Source organism: Lissotriton vulgaris, chromosome 10 (genome assembly GCF_964263255.1).
Source record: "Lissotriton vulgaris chromosome 10, aLisVul1.2, whole genome shotgun sequence".
Lineage (NCBI taxonomy): Eukaryota > Metazoa > Chordata > Amphibia > Caudata > Salamandridae > Lissotriton > Lissotriton vulgaris.
The window spans coordinates 169,212,339-169,237,481 of NC_141698.1; the positions used below are offsets into that span (position 1 = coordinate 169,212,339).

Consider the following 25,143-nt stretch of genomic DNA (forward strand, 5'->3'; position numbering starts at 1 on the left):
AGTATACACGGATACCATACAGGAAGTCATTCTAAAATTTGGGGTCATGAAAAGAAAAAGACTGGCCACACTCTGAGAACTTGCAACAAATGCTGATTGGATGATTAGAAAGATCTGGATGGACGATATGCATAACTCTTTCCCTCAGATACTTGGGACCTCTGTTTTGAAGCGTTCGGAGTGTCATCAGTAAATATATGAACAAAATCCATTTACACACTGGAAGCCAATGTAAGTTCTTCAGGTGTAGGTAAATAAGTTCCAATTCGATGGTACAAGTAGTCAGGAAAGTCAAGATAGGAAGAATTTGCCTAGTCCAATCAGGAGGTGGTCTTAGAATGACTATTGATCTTCATAGAGTATTCTGGGACAATGCTGAGGAACTTTTCAGGTTTTTTTTAGAAAATCAAAACAGGAACACGTAACTGCCCTCACATGAGGGAGGAAGGAGAGAACCATATCAAATTTAATTCAGGATTTCTCATCTCATCCGCAGAAGTCAGAGTTGGCTCAAATTCAGGTGGTCACCAAACACTGGACCAAATGGCAAGCGAGCACTTAAAAAACATATTTTGGTTTTGTCTTAAGCTAGCCTGGCTGATGAGGGGTGATGCCCCGAAACCGGTCCCAGGATTCTTATTTCCGGTACAGGGAGGACCTTGCTTGGCAGTTCGGGCTGGACTGTTCTCATGAGGCACAGGGTCAAGCCTGATTTGCATATGGCTGGGTCCAAACTGGGGTGGCGTGGTGAGCAAAAGAACAATGGATTAAAACTAGATCTTTGTGGCTGGGGATGAATGTTTTCCTTGTTCAGCATTCCATGCATCAATTGTTCCTTTTGCATTTGTCACCCTAAGTGGGAAAGGTATGCCCAAACATGGGTCCTGTGCTCACTGCACCACTGGATTTAAGCTAGCCTGGCTGATGAGGGTTGATGCCCAGAAACTGGTCCCAGGATCCTTGTATCCGGTCAAAGAGAGGACCTTGCTTGGCAGCTCTGGCTGGACTGTTCCCAAGAGGCACAGAGTCAAGACTGGTTTGCATATGGCTGGGTCGAAACAGGGGTGGTGTGGTGAGCAAAAGAACAATAGATTAAACTCAAATCTTTGTGACTGGGGGTGAAATTTTGCATTGTTCAGAATTCTGTCCATCAATTGTTTCATTTGCATTAGATATGTTTTAAGCAGCTATTCATCCATTCGGCTACTTTTGCTAGGCATAATTGGAATGAGTCTTGTAGCTTAATGTTGACCTCTTTGAAGGAAAACAAGAGCTGGGTGTCATCAGCAGATGGCACCACCTCCAAGCCAAATGATTGGATGATATTAACCGTAGGGGGCGTGTAAACTTTGACCACAGATGGACTCCGGGCTTATCCTTGAGGCACATCATGTAAAAGAAAATGAGTAGAAGAAGCATATGGTGGGAGGTGAACAGACTGATAGCAATCAGATAGAAAATGTATAAGCCAAAGCAAGTCAAACCAGGTATGCCACTCTTAACCAGCAGTTCTATAAGAATGGGATGACACGTGGCATCAAGACGACAGATCTAACAGTACCACTGCCTCTGCTTGTACTTGGTCCACTGTTATCTTGATAAACTTGGTTATTTCAAGTAGAGCCAACTCTCTAGTGTAACATGGTTAAAAGCCAGACTGCGTATTATGTAGGGGATTATTGTCGCATTTGCACACTGTGCCTATTTGTGGCTCATTGTGAAATGTTTCATTGAAAAATCCAAACTGAAATTAGCTGTGATGTCCTCGGCAATGCCAGCCCTATAAAGAGAAGTTGATTTTGTAGTAGCTGGACATCTTTTAACAACAATATGGCAAAATATTCACATAAATACTCCCTCGTAGTACCTAAATCAGGGGTTTATATGGGCAGCCAGCTGAGTCCATGGTAAGCTGTGTTTGTGACAATTGGCATGAGGTCAGCACATTATTTTTCCGGTATTAATATTAAACACCGATATTTGTATTTCGGCATGATTTCATTACACTGTGCTTGGCAATAATGGTGGTATCATGTTTTGAGGGTCCGTGAGATCATGGATGCAACAGAGGATGAGAATGTACAATGGACAATTACATCCTGAGTTGTCCCAGTGTGAGAGTTCATCTATGAATTTCATGGGAGACCCACAATGACTTTGAAAACATATCACTCAAATAATCAGCAGGTATTGATATAGTTCTTTATTCTAGCATTCTATAAAGCAGCCTTTACATATATTGATAGTGGGATTACAGTGCAGGAGGATTGTCCTAACATGATTATAACAAGAAATTAAATGTAGCAGTAGACAAATACGTATATATTGATCTGGTTTTAGCAGTTTTAAAGCTTTATTATAATTAACTTGATTTTAGATATCTTCTTTATTAAAGATTTTGAACTGTTTGCAAACCTTTTACAATTACATACAACTTTGACTCATAAACTAGTTAGGCAGATGGTTAGGCGGATGCAAAGTAACTTTTCTTTCTTATGGAAATTTAAATACTGCATGCTACCCAAATAAATGCTAAGAGTTAGCTTTCAAGATCAAATTCCTGACCGCAGTATATTCACAATGACAGGCAAAAAAAGATTGGTGAACATTTCCCCCATAATTCATTTAGATATTACTTTATTTATCGATAACCCTAATCACGTTTATTCTTTATCCGAAAGAAACGCTCCTGAATGCGTATGCTTCCTTCTTACTTCCTGTACTAATCTAACCATGCTGGAACTACATCACTGAGATGATAAAGTATTGCTCCTATTGGTGGTCAATTGATTTATTGTTTATATTTCTGTCTGATATACAGAGCTTACAATGCCTGCCAATCTACACTTTCTATTGTGGACACACTGTATAACTATGGTCTAGTATTTGAGTGACTGTCCTCCTGGCGTGGGAATGCCTTGCCTTTTTCTGAATTCCCCACACCTGTCGTTTAACAACAGTGCAGACTCAAACAAAGTACATTGGGTTGATAGCACTTCCATTCGGTTAGCATCAGTACACTAAAGTTATCTGGTAAAGCAAAAATAAGTAACACTGTATACACTTAGTACACAATTAATTATTATGAAACAGTATTTCAATCTAATTTATAAACAACTAAGTCATCATTGGTCATCCGCTTAATATAAATCATTATCCTATAAATAAAGTGAAATAGAAACTATAATTGAAAGGCAGAAAAAAATACAAAGGATTTAATCAGTGCTATATACTTCGAAAATAGGAAATTAAATGATTAAGAGATCTGTATTTTTCATTTCATAACAACATTTCCCAATTCTTGTCATAAAAATATTAGCAAATATGTGCTACATGAGGAGCAGATGGTATATCATTGCCAATGGCACACGCTGGTCGGCATCCATTTAGAGGAGTAGGAAACAGAAGATTGCTGCAAAGACAGACACTATGATTGTCCATGCCGCATGCACTGTTACACCTGAAAAAATAGCAAAGATAGCAACAAAAAAGTTTTTTATTGTTAAGTTAAGAAATGTTTCCAGGCAACATTACGACTGGACAATAACTTGCAAACAGAGAGCCTGATGTACAAATAATATTACACATAAGCGTTTAGTTTACAAGCACAGGTAACTAATTGACAATCACATACGTTGGTTTTACTTATATTATTGTGTTTTTTATGTATACCCCTCTTCAACTAGGTGTCAAACAAGACAGCATGAGTGGGATCAAGAGCAAAAAGACAACAGGAACAAAACAAAATTAGCAGTGCAACCACGGTATTAAGGATGTATGAAAATATTGCAAATATTGTTCCTTTTCCATAAAGCAATGTGTTCAATAATGCCAGTCCTAATACACAACATGTTTGGTCACCCCATGATTTGTTTTTTGTTCTATGAAGTGTTAGAAGCAGCAGGTCCACTGACCACAAAGCCCCATAGGGGCTCTTCTTATTTTTTAACAAAGACACCATGGTGCCCTACCAATGTCAAAATTCAGAAGGTGAACCTACCTTTAACAGACAGCCAATGAATCAATTTCTGTAAGTCTGATGAGTCGAACGCGGCCATTATGCTGGCACCCCAATCATCAAACGTTGACAGTCCAGAGGGCCCTCATATGAGGCATTTACAAAATTAAAATCGAAAGTGACTTAAACTCCGCTTATATGTTTTGTGAATTTGGGGGAAAAACGTATGATTTAATTGCAAAGAATCTTAGATTAGTCACCGTTAAAGCAAATTTAATGGAGCCATCCAGAAAAGCAGGATGAGGCAAAGTGTAGGAAACATGTATATGTGTTTCACTCTACAAGCGTCACTTCCATTTTGAAGCACTGTGTTTTTGGTCGTTAAAATTCAGTTGATCTGCACCTACTTGAAGGAATTTCACATTTTACAATCGTAAAAGGATTTACTCACGAGAAGATTTTCAAGTGAGTACAGGTCTTCTTTTAAGAAGCAGTCAGTGTGTGGTCATTCCTGGATGCAAAAGTCTGGAATGTTTGGGTGCCTCACTTAATTCTCTCCGGGGCTAATTTTGAATGTGGCAGTCCAACTGCCGGACCGCCGTTGTGGCAGTTGAGAGAGTGTGGCCAAGCCAGCGGCTTCCTGACTTCGGCATTACTAGTAAACCACTGGGTCAGCTTTGTACTGGTGGCAGTCATGAGGTAACGGCATTTAATGGGTCACAGAGTGAACCTGAAGGCAATAACACCGCACTGCAGCATTTGCACTGCTGAGCGATCACTGTTGCCAGTCACCATACTGTGCATAGCACAAAATGTGCGCATGAGAGTGCAGGCATAACATGTGCCCCCAGCAACAATGCCCAATGGGCAAAAGTACCCAAGGATCTCATTTGGGGCCCCGCCCATGTTTTTCTGCCAAACCTTTCATGGTGGGGTCTCACACCATGAAAAGGTTGGCAGAAATCAATCAATCCAGAACATTAATAGTACGCGCTACTAACCCGTAAGGGTATCATGGCGCCTGGGGGGGTGCTGCTACTGCTCGAATAGCCAGGACTTGAGTTGTTTCCTGAAGGAGAGATGGTCCTGGGTCAGATGTAGGTGGGTGGGGAGGGAGTTCCATGTCTTGGCAGCCAGGTAGGAGGAGGATCTTCCTCTGGTGGTGGTTCTGCGGATCCGCGGGACGGTGGCGAGGTCGAGGCTGGCGGAGCAGAGCTGGCGGGTGGGTGTGTAGAACTTGAGGGGGTTGTTGAGGTATGCGGGCCCATGTCGCGGAGAGCTTTGTGTGCGTGGGTCAGGATCCTGCTGAAGTTGATCCTCTTGTTGACGGGGAGCCAGTGTAGGTCTGTCAGGTGGGTGGAGATGTGGCTATGTTGGGGGATGTCCAGGATGAGTGGTGCCGATGCGTTCTGTATGCGCTGAAGTCTTTTCTGTAGTTTGGCTGTGGTACCAGCGTAGAGGGCGTTCCCGTAGTCTAGACGGCTGGTGACGAGGGCCTGGGTGACCGCCTTCCTGGTTCTGGTGGGGATCCAGCGGAAGATCTTACGGAGCATGAGAAGGGTGTTCAAGCAGGAAGAAGTAACGGCGTTGATATGCTTGGTCATCGCGAGGGAGGAGTCAAGGATGAATCCCAGGTTGCGTGCGTCGTCTGTGGGCCTGGGGCGGTGCCCAGAGCCGGGGGCCACCAGAAGTCGTCCCAGGCGGAGGGGGATGGTCCGAGGATGAGGACCTCCGTCTTGTCCGAGTTCAGTTTCAGACCGCTGAGCTTCATCCATTCCGTGACGTCCTTCATTCCTTCCTGGAGGCTGGCTTTGGCGGTGGCGGGGTCATTGGCGAGGGAGAGGATAAGCTGGGTATCGTCTGCGTAGGAGATGATGTTGAGGCCGTGTTTGCGTGCGATGGCCGCGAGGGGACTCATGTAGACATTAAAGAGGGTAGGGCTGAGCGAGGAGCCTTGGAGTACACCGCAGATGATCTTGGTGGCTGTGGCGCAGAAGGGCGGGAGGCGGACTTTCTGAGTTCTGTCGGAGAGGAAGGATGTGATCCAGTCAAGGGCCTTTTCTTGGATCCCGGCGTGGTGGAGGCAAGTCGTTAGGGTGCGGTGGCGGACTGTATCGAATGCAGCCGATAGGTCTAGGAGGATGAGGGCGGCAGTTTCCCCGTTGTCAAGCATGGTCCTGATGTCATCGGTTGCTGCTATGAGGGCGGTTACGGTGCTGTGGTTCGCTCGGAACCCGGACTGCGATGAGCCGAAGGAGCCGTTCGTTTTGAGGAAAGTGGTCAGCTGTATGTTGATGGTCTTCTCGATGACTTTTGTGGGGAAGGGGAGGAGCGAGATGGGGCGGAAGTTCTTGAGGTCCGTGGGTTCGCTGGTGGGTTTCTTCAGGAGGGTGGCAGATCTCTGCGTGCTTACAGCTCTCCGGAAAGGTGGCGGAGGCGAGGGAGTTGTTAATGATGTTCTGGAGGTGGAGTGCGATGATGGAGTCGGCCTTGTTGAAGATGTGGTGTGAGCAGAAGTCGGCTGGGGAGCCGGAGTGCATGGTGTTCATCACGTGGGTGGTGTCTTCGGTGCTGACGGTTGCAACTAGTAATTATCACAGTGGTGCCGGCATCAGCACCGACTCCAATCCCCACACCTTCCCCAGCCCCACGGGATCAAGGATCCTGGTGGTGGCGCCAGTCTTGCGGCGGTCTGGCTGCCATGCTCGTAATCAGGAAGTCAGACAGCCGAATCGCCGGCAGTGATCCCGCCACCGACGCCATGGTGGTCCCCAGACTGGCACAATCGGAATCAGTTCCTCTGACTTATTACCATCCTGGAAAAAGTTGGTAACGGCAGTTAACAATTGTTTTCTGTAGAACCCATGTAAACATGTGACAGGTTTCAATGCACTTCCTTGGAAACATCTGTGAATTCCACAAAGTTGAAAAACGACACTCAAGTCAGACTGGATTCCTGTGATTCTGATTTTCTCATGTTTCTATGAATCAGACCACCTATGTTACCATTATGATTCAAGTCTATGGTTTACAACTTGCTTTTGTCGGTCCTAACTAGCTAATAGTGAACAGTAATGCCTGACCTTGGGGTGAACAGTTTGAAAATAGAGCATATTTCAATCAAATAGAATTTATAAACATGAAGAATTATTTCTCAATATTGAAGATTCTTTACGATTAAAGGACTTTAAGATAATTTTGTGCAAGTTTTGTAAAAAAGTTATTCATCATCTAAAAATTCATTCATCATATCAATCAACAAAAAGTTATGCAGTGTCACTGTTTTTAAAAAAAATATATTTTTATTGCAGGTAGTCATTCACAGTTATACATCGGTCAATAATAGTGCAAACAGTGTCGGTAGCGACAAGATTACGGTATCATGGTTACACAGCCATTTAGCCCACAACCCGGAGGTCGGGTGGCAAATATCAATCCAACATCACACGTGGGTTCTGTGCTCGGTTAATCATGACCAGTTATGAAGAACGGTTTGTGTCTGCTTTTCTAAAAGAACTGATACCCCACCCACCCCAACAGAACTATCCCAGAGGCCCAGCAGCAGGTCATCAATTTTGGATCTTCAAATAGTTTATTTTGTAGCTTGAAAGTCCTCCTTCCTCCCCCTCTCCACCCCCCTCCCCCACTCCCTCGCCATCGGTGCCTTGTTGGAATGTCGGAAAGCATGCGGTAGGAGTCTCTCTCTCAGCAGTCTGGGCAATATGCATTATACCTGTTGTGCTGCGGGGATGTAGGCTGCTCATTGTTTTCACTGTCTGTGTCACTTTGTGTGTCGTGGTCGCGTAAAGCCTGCACCAAAGTCTCCCATGCTTGCGCAGATTCTACTGCCCTCTCGTTCTGTTGTCGCCTCGCTAACTAGTATCTCAAGGTACTCTATCCCTCAGCCCATTTAAGGAACTCACTGCGCCATTTAGTGCCCGTTGGACCGACTCGTGCCTTCCAGTGCCGCGTGATTTCCCGTTTCGCTAAAAGCAATCCCATGTCTATGAATTTGCTGGTGATTTTCGTTTTAGGGGTATGCGGGAACCAATGAAGGATCCCCACTGCCATGTCATGTTGCAGAGTTCGTTCCGTCACCCTATTAAGAGTATCTCCTATCATTTCCCAGTAATAGGACAGAGCAGGGCCGGTCCATAGCATATGGCCTAGGTCTGCTCCGTTCTCCCGGCATCTAGGGCAGGCCGCAGTATCTGAAGCAAAGTATTTTTGTATCTTCTCCGGGGTCAGATATGCTCGGTGTAGGATGTAAAAGTGGACCAGTTGGAACCGCGCGTTGCGCGTGCTTTTCCAAGCTCGGCGCATCAGCTGGGCCCATGTGGTCTCTGGGATTTCTCTCCCTATGTCTGCCTCCCATTTGGCCTTGAGTGCCTCTAGCGGAGGCAGTCTCTCATTAACCATCCTGAAGTATAAGCATGTCACTGCTTTAACCGTCCCTGCTGCCATCATGACATATTGACATGCCATGGACGTCTGCGGTTCTTCAAGCCCACTCTGCCAGTGTGCTTGAATTGCCCTTGTGATCGCCGCGTGTAGCAGAAAATCGCCCCTGGGTACGTCGAAGCGGTCCGAGATTGTTTGGAAGGGCAATAGCGCTCCGTCCTCGTATAGGTCACCTATTACTTGTATACCTGCGTCCTCCCAAGTTTGTAATTGCAACCAATCCCCACCATGCGGTAATGCTGTAAGCATTCCCAGCGGTATTTCGGGGGAGTATGGGTGGTTCATTCCTGTCTTCCGCTGCATGCGATTCCAGCACGATCTAATAGTGCGTTCCTCCTGTGTGAGGTCCCTTAGGGCTAGCCTCTGCTGCATTGAGATGTAAGAGAGTACGTGCCTCGGAATTCGCAGCCCTCTCTCCTCCTCCGGACCCCGGAACTCCCGTGCCACCTCCTGAGTATAGACCTGCAGCTGGGCTGCCAAGTAGTACACTTCGAAGTCAGGGACAGCCAGCCCCCCCCCCCTCCGCCTTAGGTCTCATCAAAGTCGTAAGCGCCACCCTGCGACGGCCCGGTCCCCAGAGGAAAGCTACAATCAGTGAACTCAAGTTCCGGAATACGGCAGGTGGGATCCAAATCGGGAGCGTCCTGAAATTATAAAGTAGCCTGGGAAGCGCCACCATCTTAAGAAGGGCAATTCGTCCTGCTACTGACAGCGGTAGGGTGGCCCAAAAGGACATACTTCCCTTCAGCGCTCTAATGCTACGGGAGATATTACCCTGCAGTACATCAGCTGGACATGGGGTGCCCATCTAATTGCACTGCTGTCCACCGCAAGTATCCCTCTCCTACCCCATAGCAACGGAGCACCCTTATGAAGGTACTCCCACTCTAGACTATCAAAGGCCTTTTCCAGGTCGATCAACAGTATCATGGGTTGGGGGGCGTCCTCGTGGCTCTCCTCCAATAGGCGGATTAGCCGGCGTATATTCATAGTGGTGTTACATTTGGGAATGAGCCCGCTTGGTCTTTATGTACTAGAGTGCCCATGTGTCCCAGTAATCTAGACGCTAGGATGCTACTTAATATTTTGTAATCTACTGTGAGCATCGATAATGGACTATAGGACGCCGGGTCGCCGCTCTCCTTGACAGGTTTAAGCAGGGGGACCACCAAGGCCTCACGCATCGAGCCCGGGAGGCGCCCCAAGCGTTTCGCCTCCTTATATACTACCAGTAGTCGTGGGGCCAACAGGTCGATATAGGTGGCATAGAATTCTACTGGTAGCCCGTCTAATCCTGGTGTTTTGTTGCGTGCCATACGTTTTATGGCACAGCGGATCTCCCCTATTTCTATATCCTTACCTAAGTCTTTCGCCTGTTCGGGTTCTAGCATAGGGATGGGCAGATCTCGTAAGAAATTATCAATGGGAGCGGTGTCCGCTATCATCCTACTTCGATACAGATCCTCATAGTAGCTCATGAAACAACGGAGGATTTAGGGTTGGGTGTAGACCTCCACGCCCTCAGCATCACGCATAGAGACCGCGGGAGGGCTTCGCCTCGTGGGGTTGGCTAGCCAAGCCAGTAGCGCCCCCGACTTGGTCCCTCCGCTAGCGATCTGGTCAAGTAAGTCTTATAGTCGAAACTACGCAGTCTTTCCACTTCAACGGCTACAGCTTCTTTCGCAGCTGCGGTCTGCTGTTGCAGCTCCGGGCGGCCGGGTCGCAAGAGCTCCAATTCACAGAGTTTACGATCCGCCTTTTCGAGGTCTTCCAGAAGGACCCTTCGTATCCCCACTTTCTTAGCTATACAATAGCCTCTCACTCCTACTCTGAAGGCGTCCTACTCTGTAGCCCTCTCCCCAGTCGTGCCCTCGTTCTCAGCGAAATAATCAGTGATCCTGTCTTCTAGTTCGCTCCGGAATATTAGGTCTTCTAGCATTTCAGGACGCAATCTCCAAGTTGGAACACAGGAGGTGCCCGGGAACCACCTGAAGTCGGCCAATAGGGGGTTGTGGTCGGAGATTGTCCTCGCCAAGTACTCAGATCTCGTGGCCGAGGATACCATTTCCGCCGAGCCCAAGATCCCATCCAGCCTCACATGTAGCTCGTGCATGCCCGAGAAATGAGAGTCGTCCCGGGTATATGGGTGTTGGGCTCGCCAGATATCCGTCAGTCCCCATTTAGTCTGCCATTCCAGTCTACCCTTGGCTACTCGGCATGTTGGAGAATCCGCTAGAGGGGGGTGTGATCTATCGAGGTCTATGTCCACCACCGAGTTGAAGTCCCCTCCCATCAGGAGTGGCCCCACCAGATAGTGGGCCAAGGAACCCGACATTGCCGTGAAGAAGGCTAGTTGGTCCACATTAGGCGCGTAAATGCTACAGATGTTTATGTCTCTACCTCCCAATTTACCCACTATGGCCACAAACCTCCCTTCTGGGTCTACTGTATGTTTCGTCACCTGGAGAGGGACCACAGCTCTTATCCAAATCAACGCGCCTCTAGCATAAGCTGAGTATGTGGTGTTGTATAGCTGTCCCCTCCATCTGCGCTGTAATGCCAGTCCCTTTGCTTTCGTGAGGTGCGTTTCCTGCAACAGCGCTATCTGCACTCCCCTATGCACTAAATAAGCATGTATCTTGTGACGTTGTGACATAGTATGCAGCCCGCGCACGTTCCATGTAATACATTTTAAATTAGATAGTTCAGCCATTGTCCCATAGTGTCCTGCCTCTTCCCCTCCATTCGAGCTCTATCCAGGTCAAACACAGTGGCTGCTCTGCACCGATGGCGTGCCCGCCCCCCAACAACAACATAACATCCCTAACCCGTTCCCCCCCCCCCACCCTCCCCAGAACAGGTCCCAAAGATCGCGATCTAGTTCCCATCCAAACTGTCCCCAGAAAAACGTAGACTATCCCGACGGTAGTTACCGTAGGCTTGCCTTAAGGGCAATATGGGGGTCAAGAACCGGCAGGAAGCCTCCCTCCGCCCGAGCTACCTAAGTGCGATCGAGCCATAATAACCTAGGGCTATTGTAGGTCTTACCCCTCAACCCTTTCATCATCATGTTAGCAAACACTCCCCGCGAAACATCATCCCCACTCCCACCGCCCTCTCCTTTGTTGAAATCGGATCACCCGGAATCACCCTTGTCCATCTAGCAGTCCCTCTGCCGTCTCTCGGGTGATCGTAGGCAGGGGTACACAGTCAGTCTCAGAGTCCTCTGTTTCCGTGCGATCTTCCCCACTGCCAGGCTCTGTGTCTTCAATTATGGGCCCACCTTGAGACCCCGACATGCTGGACACCATCTCCAATACCCCTCGCCATTCCGCCGTTGTCTCCAGGGTTGAGGGTCGTCTAAGTCTACTACGGCCATTTCGGATCCTCCTAGATCTCTGCCGTGGTCTTTCCTCCGGGACCGCTGGGAAAAGTGATCCAGTGCCGTCCTTGCCAGCTCTATACAGTTCCAGCCAGCTACACGCTTCGTCAGGAGTGCCAAAAAACTTAGTTGTGCCATCAAGTATGATTCGGAGCCTCGCCGGTAATAGTAATGAGTACTGTATACTCTCGCTTCTCAGTTCTTGCTTTATTGCTAGGAAAGAGGTCCTCTTGCGCTGGGTCTCGTAGGTATAATCCGGGAAGATGTTAACCCTACTGTTCTCCACCTGGAAGGGTCCATTCAGCCTAGCATTGTTAAGAAGTAGGTCCCTGTCCCGGAAGTACAGGAGCCGCGCAACCACTGGGCGCGGAGGTCGGCCCTGTTGCGGTGGTCTGGATGGGACCCTATGTTCTCGTTCCAGGGTGTAAAATGAGGATAGTCCCTCAGTCGCCACCGCCGCCCGGTGCCATTCTTCCAGATAAGCCACCATGTCCCCACCTTCAATTTTTTCCAGTAGCCCTACTATTCGGATGTTGTTTCGTCTATTGCGTCCCTCCGTGTCCTCTGCCCTCTTCTCCAGTGCGTCAATCCGATTCAGAACGTCTTTCATGGCAGCAGTGTGTTTTTGCGCTGGCCCCAGGGTGCTAACCGAGCTCTCCACCTCCTTAACTCTGTCCGAGAGCTTACCATGGGCAGCCCTGAGCAAACCCAGGCTAGTTCAACTTGTGCTTTATCCTGTTGGAGTGCCGATCTTGTATCTGTTATCGCCGCCAGGATCCTGTTCAGTTGGTGTTGGAGGTGCGGGTCCCGCAACGTCTCAGGGTCTAGCTGGTCCCCTTTGTCCGGCGCCTCCGCGTCCGAGGTAGCCTGCGCATTGCCCTTGGCTCCTTTTGGCTTCCCCATGGTGTCCGTGGTGTTCGATGTTGGCCCGGGCAAACGCCCAGTTGGGGATCGTCAGCCAAGCTGCAGCACGTCCCACCTCAGCTCGTGGGTCAATGCGGCCCAACGAGTCTCCTCTGCGATCTCCTTTCAGCCAGCTCCTGGTGTGGAGGTGGGGAGGGATCCAACTACTAGGCCCCTTCGCCCGTGTTCCGGGGACGACGAGCCAGGGTAGCGCCCCCTCGAGCTGCTCCGCTCGTAACTGTGTCTAGGGTCCACTACTACTTGCCGCCAGGCCTGTAGAGGATCAGCCGGAAGTGCTTGGATCAGTCAGCAATGGCGTCCGCTGCGATCACCATGTGGTCTGGGCCCACTTGGATCAACTCTTTGTCGGGTTGCGGCGTCAGGGGCCCAGGCGTGGGACGGCTTCAACCCCCCATGGGTCGGACTCGGAAGGGGAGGACAACAGGGAGGGGGGAGAAGGGCCACCACCAATCTGCAGTGGTCCGTCGGAGGCCGCGACTCCCTCGATCCACCTCCACCTCTGTCCCCAACAGCAGGCCTCCTCCGTCACCCTCGATGGTCCACGTAGGCCCCAAAGGCCAGGCCGACCGCTCTCGCCACCGCGTTCGGCTTCCAGCCCTCTGCTCTGGGCCCAGTATTCTCACAACGTGGTCAGGATGGGCTCGCGGAACAGCTCGCCCGAGTCCCGGAGCGGCGATGGCCAATGGCGCCAGGGGTCCGATGGGGTTCCGGTCGGCTTCCTCCGCTCTCCTCAACTCCGCGCCACTCAGCACTCCAGGGGTCCGCCCGGGCAGCGTCCCCGACGGGCTCTGCTCGAAAAGTTCACGAGCGCCGTCGGCCGCTCAGGCAGCTGGTGCGTGTGTCGCCTCACCGCAAGGGGGAAAGGGGAGGAAGACTTCGCCGGTATCTCCGGCCTTCCAAGGCCGTAGGCCGCCTCAGAAGCACCAAGACGGAGCGGGCGCCATTTTGAGCTCGGCGCCGTCCGATCCGTCGGCACTCGGGCGGCCCCCGTTCTCCTTTACCGTGCCTCGCCGCAGCCCTCCGATGTCGCCTCCCGGCTCAGCGTCCCTCCTCACTCAGCAATCCGTGGGTTGGGAAGCCCCTAGTGCCCGGGAAACAGGATTAATGGCGGCTCGATCGCGGAGCCGAGCGCTCAGGCAACCTCCACCATCGGCGCTCTAGCCACGGACCCCCCGTTATACAGTGTCACTGTTGTATGAAAAATGATCAAAAGGTATGTAGTGCAGATGCATAACTCCTTCAATGTTTGGATCTACGAGAGGCCCACTAGCACTAGTTGGTACTCAACATACTGGGTTGGGCCCGATTCATAGAGTCAGTTTGGACAATTTTGCATTTGAAACCTACATGCAGACATGCAGAAATTGCGTGATTTATGAGTGAAAGGTTTTCACAAAGAGTGACCTTACACTTGCAAATCATTTCAAATATGCACAGTGCTATCCCAACATGGTGTTCTATTGCTCATAAGAACATCTCACTCGAAGGGTGAAGTTTGGCTTTTCAGGGTAAGGTTCCCTAGTGCCTATGAGAACAACGACAAACCAGAGAATCTATCAGGATTAAACTTTTCGTTAACGCATTCTGACCCAGGAAATTGAATCCTATCATGACCGAGAGTAAGCCCCTTTACTGGGTGAGAAGGAGTAAGTTCCTTTTCTGGGTGAGAAGGAGAAGGTAACACTCCCAAAATATACTGGAGTTTAGTTGAAGGGCTTTGTCCATGGGAAAAATAGTTTCCAGTGAACGTATGTTATTTCAACGTGGGCAATTGTTTTGTATGTACAATAGTCAATGCAGGAATAAATCTACATATTCGAATTGCATACTTGCAATGGTTGTCCCAGAGTATGCCTCGAAAAATGAGACTGTCCCAAGTTTTCCAGAAGTTGGAAAACCTGGGTGAATTTCCAAAATTAGGGCATTCAAACACTGGCAAAATTGTTCACTTGTAGGGTGTTCACTATTTTTTTTTACAATCAAGCTCATTGTTGAAAAACTATAATCATACAACAGGGCCCTTTCCCCTCAATGGGTTCCCGTAACATGAATGAAAAATTACGAAGGAACATGAGCTATTTTATCTAGAGTGAGAAACAGAAGATTAGCTGAAAAACGCTTTCAAATGTTAACTATAATGCATTTTACATTTGTTATTGAGCGCAACAGCAAAGAAACAGCCATTAAGCACATCGAGGGAAGCAGAATGTTGGCGGTGCAACATTTATCTGCAAAGATAAGCCTCACAAATTAATAAAATATATTTTTTTTTATTAGAATAGACGAAATCAAGAATATTAATTTAACATTGAAATTGTTTGAAAAAACAAACTTCCAGGCAGAGAGTGCGCTACGTGGTGGTAGGAGTGGACCTGTGAGAGAGGCAGGCTGTTTTGGCACAATAAACTGTAGCACAACTGGCTATACAGAAAGTTGCTGAGGCACTAGAGTGCTCAATTGTCCTCAAAGGGAATTCACAGACACATCAGTTCACTGTTGTGTTGGGAGATTGAAACTGATGGATGAATACTTGTCTCAGCTACTGCCGATCACTTGGGCTGCATTTGATCCATTTTTGGACTTGGAATGGCTCTAAGACATTCCGGCCTAGGGAGAAGCTCCCTCTTGCCTCTGTTATTTTATAACAACACAAGTTCTGTCTTCTTTTCTTTCATTTTGAGGAAGAAGTTGGTCATCCAATTGGCAACCTCCTTAAGACAGGGGACCAGTTTATTGCAGCTAAACCCTTGTTCTGGGGTGATAGACAAAACTAATTGTATGTCACCAGGATACAATACTTTGGTCAGGCCACAAGACTGGACTAACTCTGTTAAGGGGCACAAGTAAACATTAAAAAGAGTGGGACTTAATGTTGAGCCCTGAGGTACTCCACATGTCAGGGCTAAGGTGTCAGAAAGACATGTTTGGTCCCACACCGGAGAGCTGAAAAACAATGGATTGGTAAGCGATTGCCAGTGGCTGAGATTAATTCAAGCATTCCATCCATCACTTTATTTTTTGATGCCCTAAGTGTGACAGGTATTTTCAGACGTGGGTCCCGTGCTCACTTTGCCACTAAAAAAGGGGAGAGGAGCTGGCCTAACAGCTAGGGTGCTCAACCTCGAATCTGGGGAACTGGGTTTGAGTCTTGGCAATGAGGCTAAACATCCTGTGATTCTGGGCAAATCACTTAGTCTCCCTGTGCCTAACAAAAATGAATGAGTCCTCATGTAACGAAACTGGTGCTATGTAAAGCGCTCTGATACCCGCGACCTTCTGGTCAAGTTTTTGCTATATAAAACGCTGTAAAATAAAATTAAAAAATAGAAAATCAAGCTATACCCAGCTGATGAACCCATAATTAGGATGAACCCTGTCCTGCGTTTTTTTGTATTTCAGCTCAGGGAGGACCTGGCCTGACACTTCCGGCTGGGCTGTTCTCATGAGGAGAAGGGTCAAGGCTTATTTGCATATGGCTGGGTCTAAACTGAGGTGCCATGGTGGGTGAAACATCATGGATTGGGATGCAGCGCGAGCAATCACAGGTGGCTGAGATCAATTCAAGCATTACATCCATCACTTTGTTAATTGACGCCCGTGGTGTTACGAATATGCCTATATGTGGATCTGGTTCTCACTGTGCCACTGGAATCAAGCTGTACCTGGCTGATAGGCTCATAATTAAGACAAACTAATCCAGGGTTGCTTGTATTCTGGTTTAGGGAGGACCTGATTAGGCAGTTCAAGCTAGACTGTTCCCATGAGGAGCAGGGTTAAGGCTGATTTGCATTTGGCTGGGTCCAAATTGAGGTGGTGTGATGGACGTAAAAGGATGGATTGGGATACAGCCTGAGCGATCACGAGTGGCCGAGATTAATTCAAGTATTCCTACCATCACTTTGTTTTTTTATGTCATAAGTGTGTGTGGTATGCCCTGATGTAGGTCCATTGCTCACTGTGCCACTTGAAAGAAGCTACATCTATATGATGAGCCCATAATTAGGGATAAACCTATCTTGAATTGCTTGTATTCGAGTTCAGGAAGGACCTGGTCTGGCAGTACGGGCTGGACTATTACTATGAGGACAAAAGTCAAGGCTGATTTGCATATGGCTGTGTCCATAGCGAGGTGGCATATTGGGCGAAAAACGATGGATCAAATTCAGCCTGCACTCTGTGCACCCCCTCCCCTCAACCACAATCATAGATGAAATATCGCTGTGTGATGACAAAATAATAGTGTTGACCCGTTTTTGACTAGTAGTAGGTTAAGGCGTCTCTAATACTAGGGATTTTGGCCAATTCTAGTGTTCTTTCATTTCTGATCCTTTTTTGTTCTTTCACACGAGTAGCGATCTTCGCTTCTCTTCACACTACCTGTTGATAACCTCCCACCCACTCTCTTCAATGTAGATTCATTTGGATACTCTGAATTTGAATATGAATATTTATTTAAAAATATGATTAAATGTGCTTTCAGCATAACCTTAGCAGTTGGTACTGTTTCATTTTTGAATGGATTTGATCACTTATGAACAAAACTGAGATGGGTATGCCCAGATGTGGGTCTTGTACACAATGTGCCAATTCTAAAGGGCTGTACCTAGCTGATGAGCCCATAACTAGGGTGAAACAGGTCCTAGGTTGTTTCTCTTCCAGTCCAGGGAGGATCTGTCTTGGCAAGTAGGGTTGGGCGGATATGACTGGAGCAGGCTCAAGACTAGCTTGCTCCAAACTGATGTGACATGGTGTGCAAAATAATGATGGACTGCCATGTGGCCCAAGGTTTTTGGAAAAAATATCAAGTTGTAATTATCGTGATACAGAAATATCTGGAAAAAATATTTAAATACAAAAATATTAAGTAGCATTGTCAAGAGTATCGATTTTTTCAGGTAAGTAATATCATTAAGACAAATGTTGTTGTTAATATCACTTTCAATAATATAGTTGCAAAAATATTGTTTCTTAATTATCTTAATGTATTGTTGTTCAGATATTAGTTTTATGTGTTGTTGTTTGTATTATTGGTATTTAAACCTGTACATATAGTTTGCAATTTTAAGTGACTAATATTTTGTTATTTCATTGCTAATTCTAATTTATAGTGTTGCTGTGGGTTGCAAGTTTTGTAGGGGTATAAGGTGGGTAATTAATGAAGTAATAATTAACTAGCAAATACATATTCATATTTTAAATAATTATAAATTATGTAGATTTTGTAATAAATTATGTTTTCGTTGTGGGTTTGTAGGGAAGCAAATTAAGTAATTAAGTAATAATTAATTAACAAATAACTATCAATTTATTAATATTTCACTGATTATAAAATGTATGTTTTAGTTAAATATTCGGTGCGGGCTGCTGAGTTTGTAGGGGTATAGTGTGGGAACTTAATTAATTAATCATTAATTATTAAATCGAGTGCGACCCTCGACCCTGCTCGCAGGCCAGGTCATTCCCCACGCCACACGGCTCCTCCTGTGCGCTCGTGACTCCCCCGTGCTGCCTTCCACTGCCGTGAGTTCGCCGCTGGTGTACTCTCACTGACTCTGTTCTACTTGCTCTGTTTTGCTGCCTCTGATTGCTGATTGTATTTTTTTGCCCATAATTGTATTTTCCTGATTTCTCCCAGCGCCCCATTTTCTTCTGTACCACCACCGCTCTATTTTCCCGTCCCCGCTTCCCGCTGCTGCTCCCCTGCAGCCCGCCCCTTTTTCCTTCTGTGACTCGTTCCTGCTGCCCATTTGCCGCCCCGCTCCCACCTGCTCCTCCCTCCCACTTCGCCTTATATGGAGGACGCCGCGCAGAAGCGTGCAGCGGGCGTGCCCGCACCAGATGCAAGCCCGTCTGCGCCCGTCCGCGCCTGGACCGCGCCCAGCACCAAGACCCCTGGACCCCGCAACCGCTGCAACACCAGACATCTATACGACACCAGCACCCTCCACGCCCTCAACACCGGCCGAGACCACCGCACCGCTGCTTCCAGGCACCTGCAGCTTCACCTGCAACAGAGCCACCAAACCTCCCAGGACCAGGGCCAACTACCTTCGCTGCATACTCCTCAACACCCGCTCAGCACGCAAACACGCCATTGAGCTCTGGGACCTGCTCGATACCTCCGGCCCAGACGTGGCCTTCCTGACCGAGACCTGGTGGAACAACGCCTCAGCACCCGACATCGCCATAGCCATCCCGGACGGCTACAAGATTACCCACAGAGACTGCACCAACAGGACTGGAGGAGGAATAGCCATCGTACACAAGTCCACTCTCAAAGCCTCCTCTGACTCAGACGACATCCTTAGTACCACCAAACACCTGCACTTCCAGATCCACACTGACCCAAACACCACCCTTTGAGGAACACTCATCTACAGACCACCCGGCCCCGGCCTCAATTCAGTGACTCCATCGCCGACCTCGCCAGCACCCACTCACTCGCCTCCACAGATTACATCATCCTCGGGGACCTGAACTTCCACCTTGAGAACAACAACGACGACACCAACTCCACCACCCTGATCGACAACCTCGATAACCTCGGCCTCAGACAACTCGAACACACGCCGTCGGCCACACACTTGACCATATCTTCTCCATAAGTCCACACGTCACCTTCAACCACACCACCGAACTGCACTGGACCGATCACCGATGCATCCACTTCACCTACAAGAAGCCAACCACACACCACTGCACCAAACAGCTCCCCCACCAGGGCTGGAGTAAAGTCACCAAGGACCAGCTGACCACCTCCCTCGCGCAGAACCCACCCACAGACACCATGGACCCAGACGCCGCCCCAAGCAACCTCAGCCATTGGATCAACGACTGCGCCAACACCCTTGCCCCACTCAAGAAACCACCCAACAGCCACATCAGAACGAAAGCCACCTGGTTCACCTAAGAGCTCCAGACCTCCAAACGGATGTGCCGAAAACTGGAAAAGAAATGGCTACACGAACGAACACCAGACAGCCATGCAGCCCACAAGGATACCTCCCGCAAACATCACCACCTCATCAGACTGGTCAAAAGATCATCCTTCAAGAACCGCCTGGAAAACAACGCACACGACAGCAAAGAGCTCTTCAGCATCGTGAAGGAACTCTCCAACCCCAGCGCCAACACCAACGACATCCCACCCTCCCAAGAACTGTGCAACTAACTGGCCACCTTCTTCCACCAGAAAATCGCCAACATCCACGCCAGCTTCGACAACACGACCACCCCCACTACACGGGACTCCACCGCCCTAGCGAACACCACCCACGGCAACCTCCTAACCTCCTGGACCAACGTCAACGACGACAAGACACACAAGATCATGAACTCCATCCACTCTGGATCACCGTCAGACCCCTGCTCACACCACATCTTCACAGTGGCGGTGCGTCCATTGGGGGCGTTGGGGCGTTGCCCCCCCCGCCCGCACACACAGTTCCACTCCCTCGGCGTACTGAGTTTACTTAAAGTTCAAACAAACTTATGTCGAAGCCGAGGGGACAATGCCTGTCAGTCAGCATGATGCAGGACCGCCCACCCCCTTCAGAGTCTGAAGGGGGTGGGCGGTCCTCTGTCATGTTGACTGACAGGCATTGTCAGGGCAGGCAGCAGCACAGTTGCGCATGAGTGGGGACGGAGGCACATTTTTCAGCCTTCCCCACGCATGCGCACGTCTGCCTGCTCAGCTGGCGCATGCCCATTAGTAGAGCGCAACCTCGCTCTCCTAATGGGCAGGCGGGCAGAAAGCAACCATTCCCTGTGTCAATCCTGACTGAGAACGGAGAGCGGGCTTTCCACTCCTGTGAAGGCGCCAAGGTCCTGGAAGATGCTGTGCTGGCGGTCCGGCGGTCAGGTAAGTTTAACTTTAATTGATTTCTTCCTTCTTTTCTTTATACACACAATCGCCTCAGCAGCCCCCGACTCATGCTCGCCTGCCTCTTCCTTTCGCCCCCGTGAGCCTCCGTAGGCCGGTGATAAATGTGTTCTCCGCGCGGCCTCTGCAGTGTATGTGGAATTGCTGCACTATGTATGGATGTATAATACACATCCATACATAGTGCAGCAATTCCACACATACTAGAGGCCACGCGGAGAACACATTTTTACTTGGCTCCAATACACTGCATACATTTCATTGCGATCTTCGCAGGCGTGTTCACCAGCACCCGCTAACTGTGCGAAAACCTTGGCCATAATCTAGACATTGGCACAGTTTCTTCCTATTGCAGCAAGCAACAGAAACGGTGGGTATCGAGAATGGCACGTGAGGCACTGCTGCTTTGAATATGTTACCCAAAGGAAACATATTTGTTAGGGTACCCAACAAACCCAATGTTTTAATATATTTTTGTCCCTTACAAAATGTGCATATTTCAAATTCATTACTATTGAACTGAGTATTTTTAGATACGTGAATTACACTAGAAAGGGATCCGAGTAATTCGGAATGTTGAAATGCAATTTTTGGGAGGGTGGTGGTGGGGGGTGGGGGGGAGTTGTCACTGCCGCTCGCACATTGCTATTTATCCTTTGATTTCATACATTTCTTTCTTCTCGCGCATTGGGTGATTCCTATCTCCATTCTGCATGGAAATCCTTCAGCAAGGCAGCGTTGTGTGGCAAATATTATTTTCATATTATAGAGCCGAAGGATTATTGTTTGCCATGTGACAGGTACTATTACATGGTAAAGATGTTTCTCACAGAAAGAACACGCCTTTAGTCTCTGTGTTACAGACCATGTTGCTGGTTTCACCATGGCATGCCACGGGATCAAGAAGTAGGAGGGAGTATTCTTAAAGGTGGGCTAAAGTCTGAAAAATAGAAGCAGCGGGCAGTGTGTGCTTTATATAAACCCCAGGCCCACTCTGTGCACAGTGACACATTTAGCATGCATGATGCCAGTCTAAGGGTAGTTAGAATTACAGTGTGCAGAATGCCTTTGTTTTGGATTCTCACCAATTTAACCAGGTATTATTTTGAAGTGTGTCATCTTTCTGAAACCCGAAACCCTAACCAGTATCTAGATAGGTCCCACCACAGTTTGTGTGTGAGCATGAGAATAGGTGCGTCTTTATTTAATTAGCTTCTTTATAGCGCCTCGTGGCCACAACGAAGCAGTGCAGCATAGTCTCAGAACGGAGTGCCTGAAGGAATACATGAGCTCCATTCTGTCCAAATGCATATTCAGAGCTGCCTCACAGGGCAGCAGTCAGACCGGATCAAGAATTTCTATTTCCCATTCTGCAGCGCCGACAAACTTGCTTATTTTAATTGGATGGCTGACAATTAGAGAGTATGGGAGCTTGTTGTTATTAGAAAGAGCATTCAAATAAATAAATAATATAAAGTGAATTCAGGACTCTGCATTTTAGGCCTCACCGTTCTGGGCATAATCCTCTGTACTCCCTATGCGTGTTTTTGCTCGCATTGCATGAGCAAATGTTTTTTATATTGCACAAAACAGTTACAAGTGTATCAGTGTGTTCACAAGTAAATATGGGCAAATGATAACATCAGCATACGCAAATATTGTCCTCTATAGCTCATAAAATGTGGCAATTTCTCAAATGATGATTAATTCAATTGTATTGCTTTATTATCCTTCCTGCTTTCTTAAATTTGCTTGAAAATGCACCATTTGTCCACTCATTTAAAAAAAATTCTCGAGGGGTGAACCCCTCGAACCCCCTGTAGGTTCTTTGGGCATCCTCGCTACCATCGTTCGCCGCAGTCGGGTACCACAATAGGTTTACGCCTCACCACTTTCAAATGTCACCAGCCGCCACGGCATCTTCAACAAAGCTGACACTGCCATCGCCCTCCAACAGCGGAAGATGATCAACATCTCCCTGGAGACTGCCACTTTCACGGAAAGTTGGAAACAGGCCCAAATCAACGCCCTCCTGAAGAAACCCAAAGCGGATCCCAAGGATCTCAAGTACTTCCGGCCCATCTCACTGCTCCCATTCCCAGTAAAGGTCATCGAGAAAGTCATCAACGCACTGCTGACCCACTACCTCGAAGACAACAGCATCCTAGACCCGTCCCAGTCCGGATTCCGGAGAAACCACAGTACCGAGACAGCCCTCATCACAGCCACAGACGACATCAGGACTCAACTAGACAACGGAGGAACATCGGCCCTTATCCTCCTGGACCTATCAGCTGCATTCAACACTGTCTGCCACCGCACACTAAAGGAACGCCTCCAAGAAGCCGGAATCCAGGGAAAAGCCCTGGACTGGATCACTTCCTTCCTCTCCGACAGAACACAGATCGTACGCATCCCCCCTTCCGCTCCAAGGCCACCGACATCATCTGCGGCGTACCCCAGGGATCATCCCTCAGCCCGATGTTGTTCAACGTCTACATGGCCCCCCTCACACAGATCGTCCGCCGACACCACCTCAACATCCTCTCCTACGCCGAAGACACCCAGCTGATCCTATCCCTCACCAAGGACCCGACCACTGCCAAAATGAACCCACGCGAGGGATTGAAAGCCGTCCCCAAATGGATGAGGAACAGCCGACTGAAGCTGAACTCGGACAAGACGGCGGTCTTCATCCTCGGACCCACACCCTCAGCCTGGGACGACTCCTGGTGGCCGACTGCGCTAGGAACAACACCTATCCCAACCGACCACGCTCGCAACCTGGGAATCATCCTCGACTCCTCCCTCATCACGGCGAAGCAGGGCAACACTGTCTCCTCCGCCTGCTACAACACCCTCCGAATGCTCCGCAAGATCTACAAGTGGATCCCCACTGAAACAAGAAGGACTGTGACCCAGGCCCTCGTCACTAGCAACTGGACTATGGCAAGACCTCCTCACCTTCAGAAGACTCCTCAAGACCTGGCTCTTTGAACAGTAGCAGCCCCCCCTCAGCGCCTTGAGACCCTCATGGGTAAGTAGGGCGCTTTATAAGTGCACTGATTGATTGAATTTATTTTTAATTATTTAATTGACTATTCATATGTAAATTGTTTGATACATTTATATTTTACGTATGGGCTTTGTAGGGCTACAGGTGGAAAGGTAATTGAGTAGTAATTCATTCTCAATTATGTATTTGTTATTAGTTATTCAATTGATTATTATGTATGTACAGTAAGTAATATTGATTTATTTTACTTATATTTTAATCGTGGGTTGCTAGGTTCATTGGGGTATAGAATGGGACATTAATTAATTATTATTTAATATATAATTATCAATTGATTATCAATTATGTAAACTGTTATACATATTCATTTTAGTTACGTTTTAAGCGCAGGCTGCTAAGTTAATAGGGGATAGTGTGGAAGTTAATGATGTAATACATACAGTAACATGATAATTATTTATTAAAATGTTTAATAATCAGGTACATTATTTATTAGTTTTTGTATTATATATATAGATATGTATATAACATTTTTGGGGGGTTAATAATAATGTTCATGTTAAAAGCTTTATACTTTTCTCAAATTATTAGGGCTATTCAATTATATAATGTGTTTATAGTGAAGTACTACTGTTTCTCAGACTGGGGCTGGAATAGAAAATGTAACCCATTCGAAGTCCAACACTTTCCCTATTGTTGAACAGACTGTAGAGGAAATAGTAAATCTTACCCTTTCAAAGTCCAACACTTTGTATACTGTTCCATAGACTAGAGTGGGGATAGTAAATTTAAACAGTCGGAAGTCCAAACTTTCCCTACTTTTGCACATACTGGAGTGGGAATAGTAAATCTTACCCCTACGAAGTCCAATGTTTTCCCAACTGTTGCCTAGACTGGAGTGGGGATAAGAAGTATTTCCCCTATGAAGTCTAACACTTTCCCTACTGTTGCACAGGCTGGAGTGGAAATAATAAATCTTACCCCTCTAAAGTGCAACACTCTCTACTGTTGCACAGACTGGAGTGGGAATAGTGAATTTAAATTCCTCTAGAGTCCAACAATTTTCTTACTGTAATTCTTTAAATATTGTTTAAATATATATCTATTGATATTATTATCTTTTTTTATTTTATATGATTTGTTTTTATATATATATTTATATATATATTATTTTTTTTATTTTTGGAAATTGCTCGGAAATATATATATATATATATATATATCCACATATTTTGTGAAATTACAGTACTATTTTTAGTAACTGTCTATTTTATTTTAATTTTGTTATATTTTATTCAGCAATTTGCTTAATGTTTAACAATTGATTTGTTAATATATGTTACACACACATATATATATATATATATATATACACATTTTTGAAAGCTTTTTTAGTATTACATTTAAAAGAATCCCCAAAAAGTAACATGTCAAATATATATTTTTATTCATTGTGTTACATTATATATATATGTGTATATAAACATACACACACATATATGTGTGCGTGTGTGTTTATA

At 47.1% G+C, this 25,143-nt stretch overlaps 1 protein-coding gene across 1 annotated transcript in view; it reads right to left on the bottom strand.

The window, feature by feature from the left end:
* Positions 1-2,180: 2,180 nt before the first annotated feature.
* Positions 2,181-25,143, bottom strand: part of LOC147684913 (uromodulin-like) — a 500,763-nt gene continuing 477,800 nt past the window's right edge. Inside the window, exon 18 of the mRNA XM_086940796.1 lies at positions 2,181-3,460. Coding sequence (XP_086796922.1) covers positions 3,387-3,460 — 74 coding nt within the window. The 3' untranslated portion in view covers positions 2,181-3,386. The remainder of the gene's footprint in view (positions 3,461-25,143) is intronic.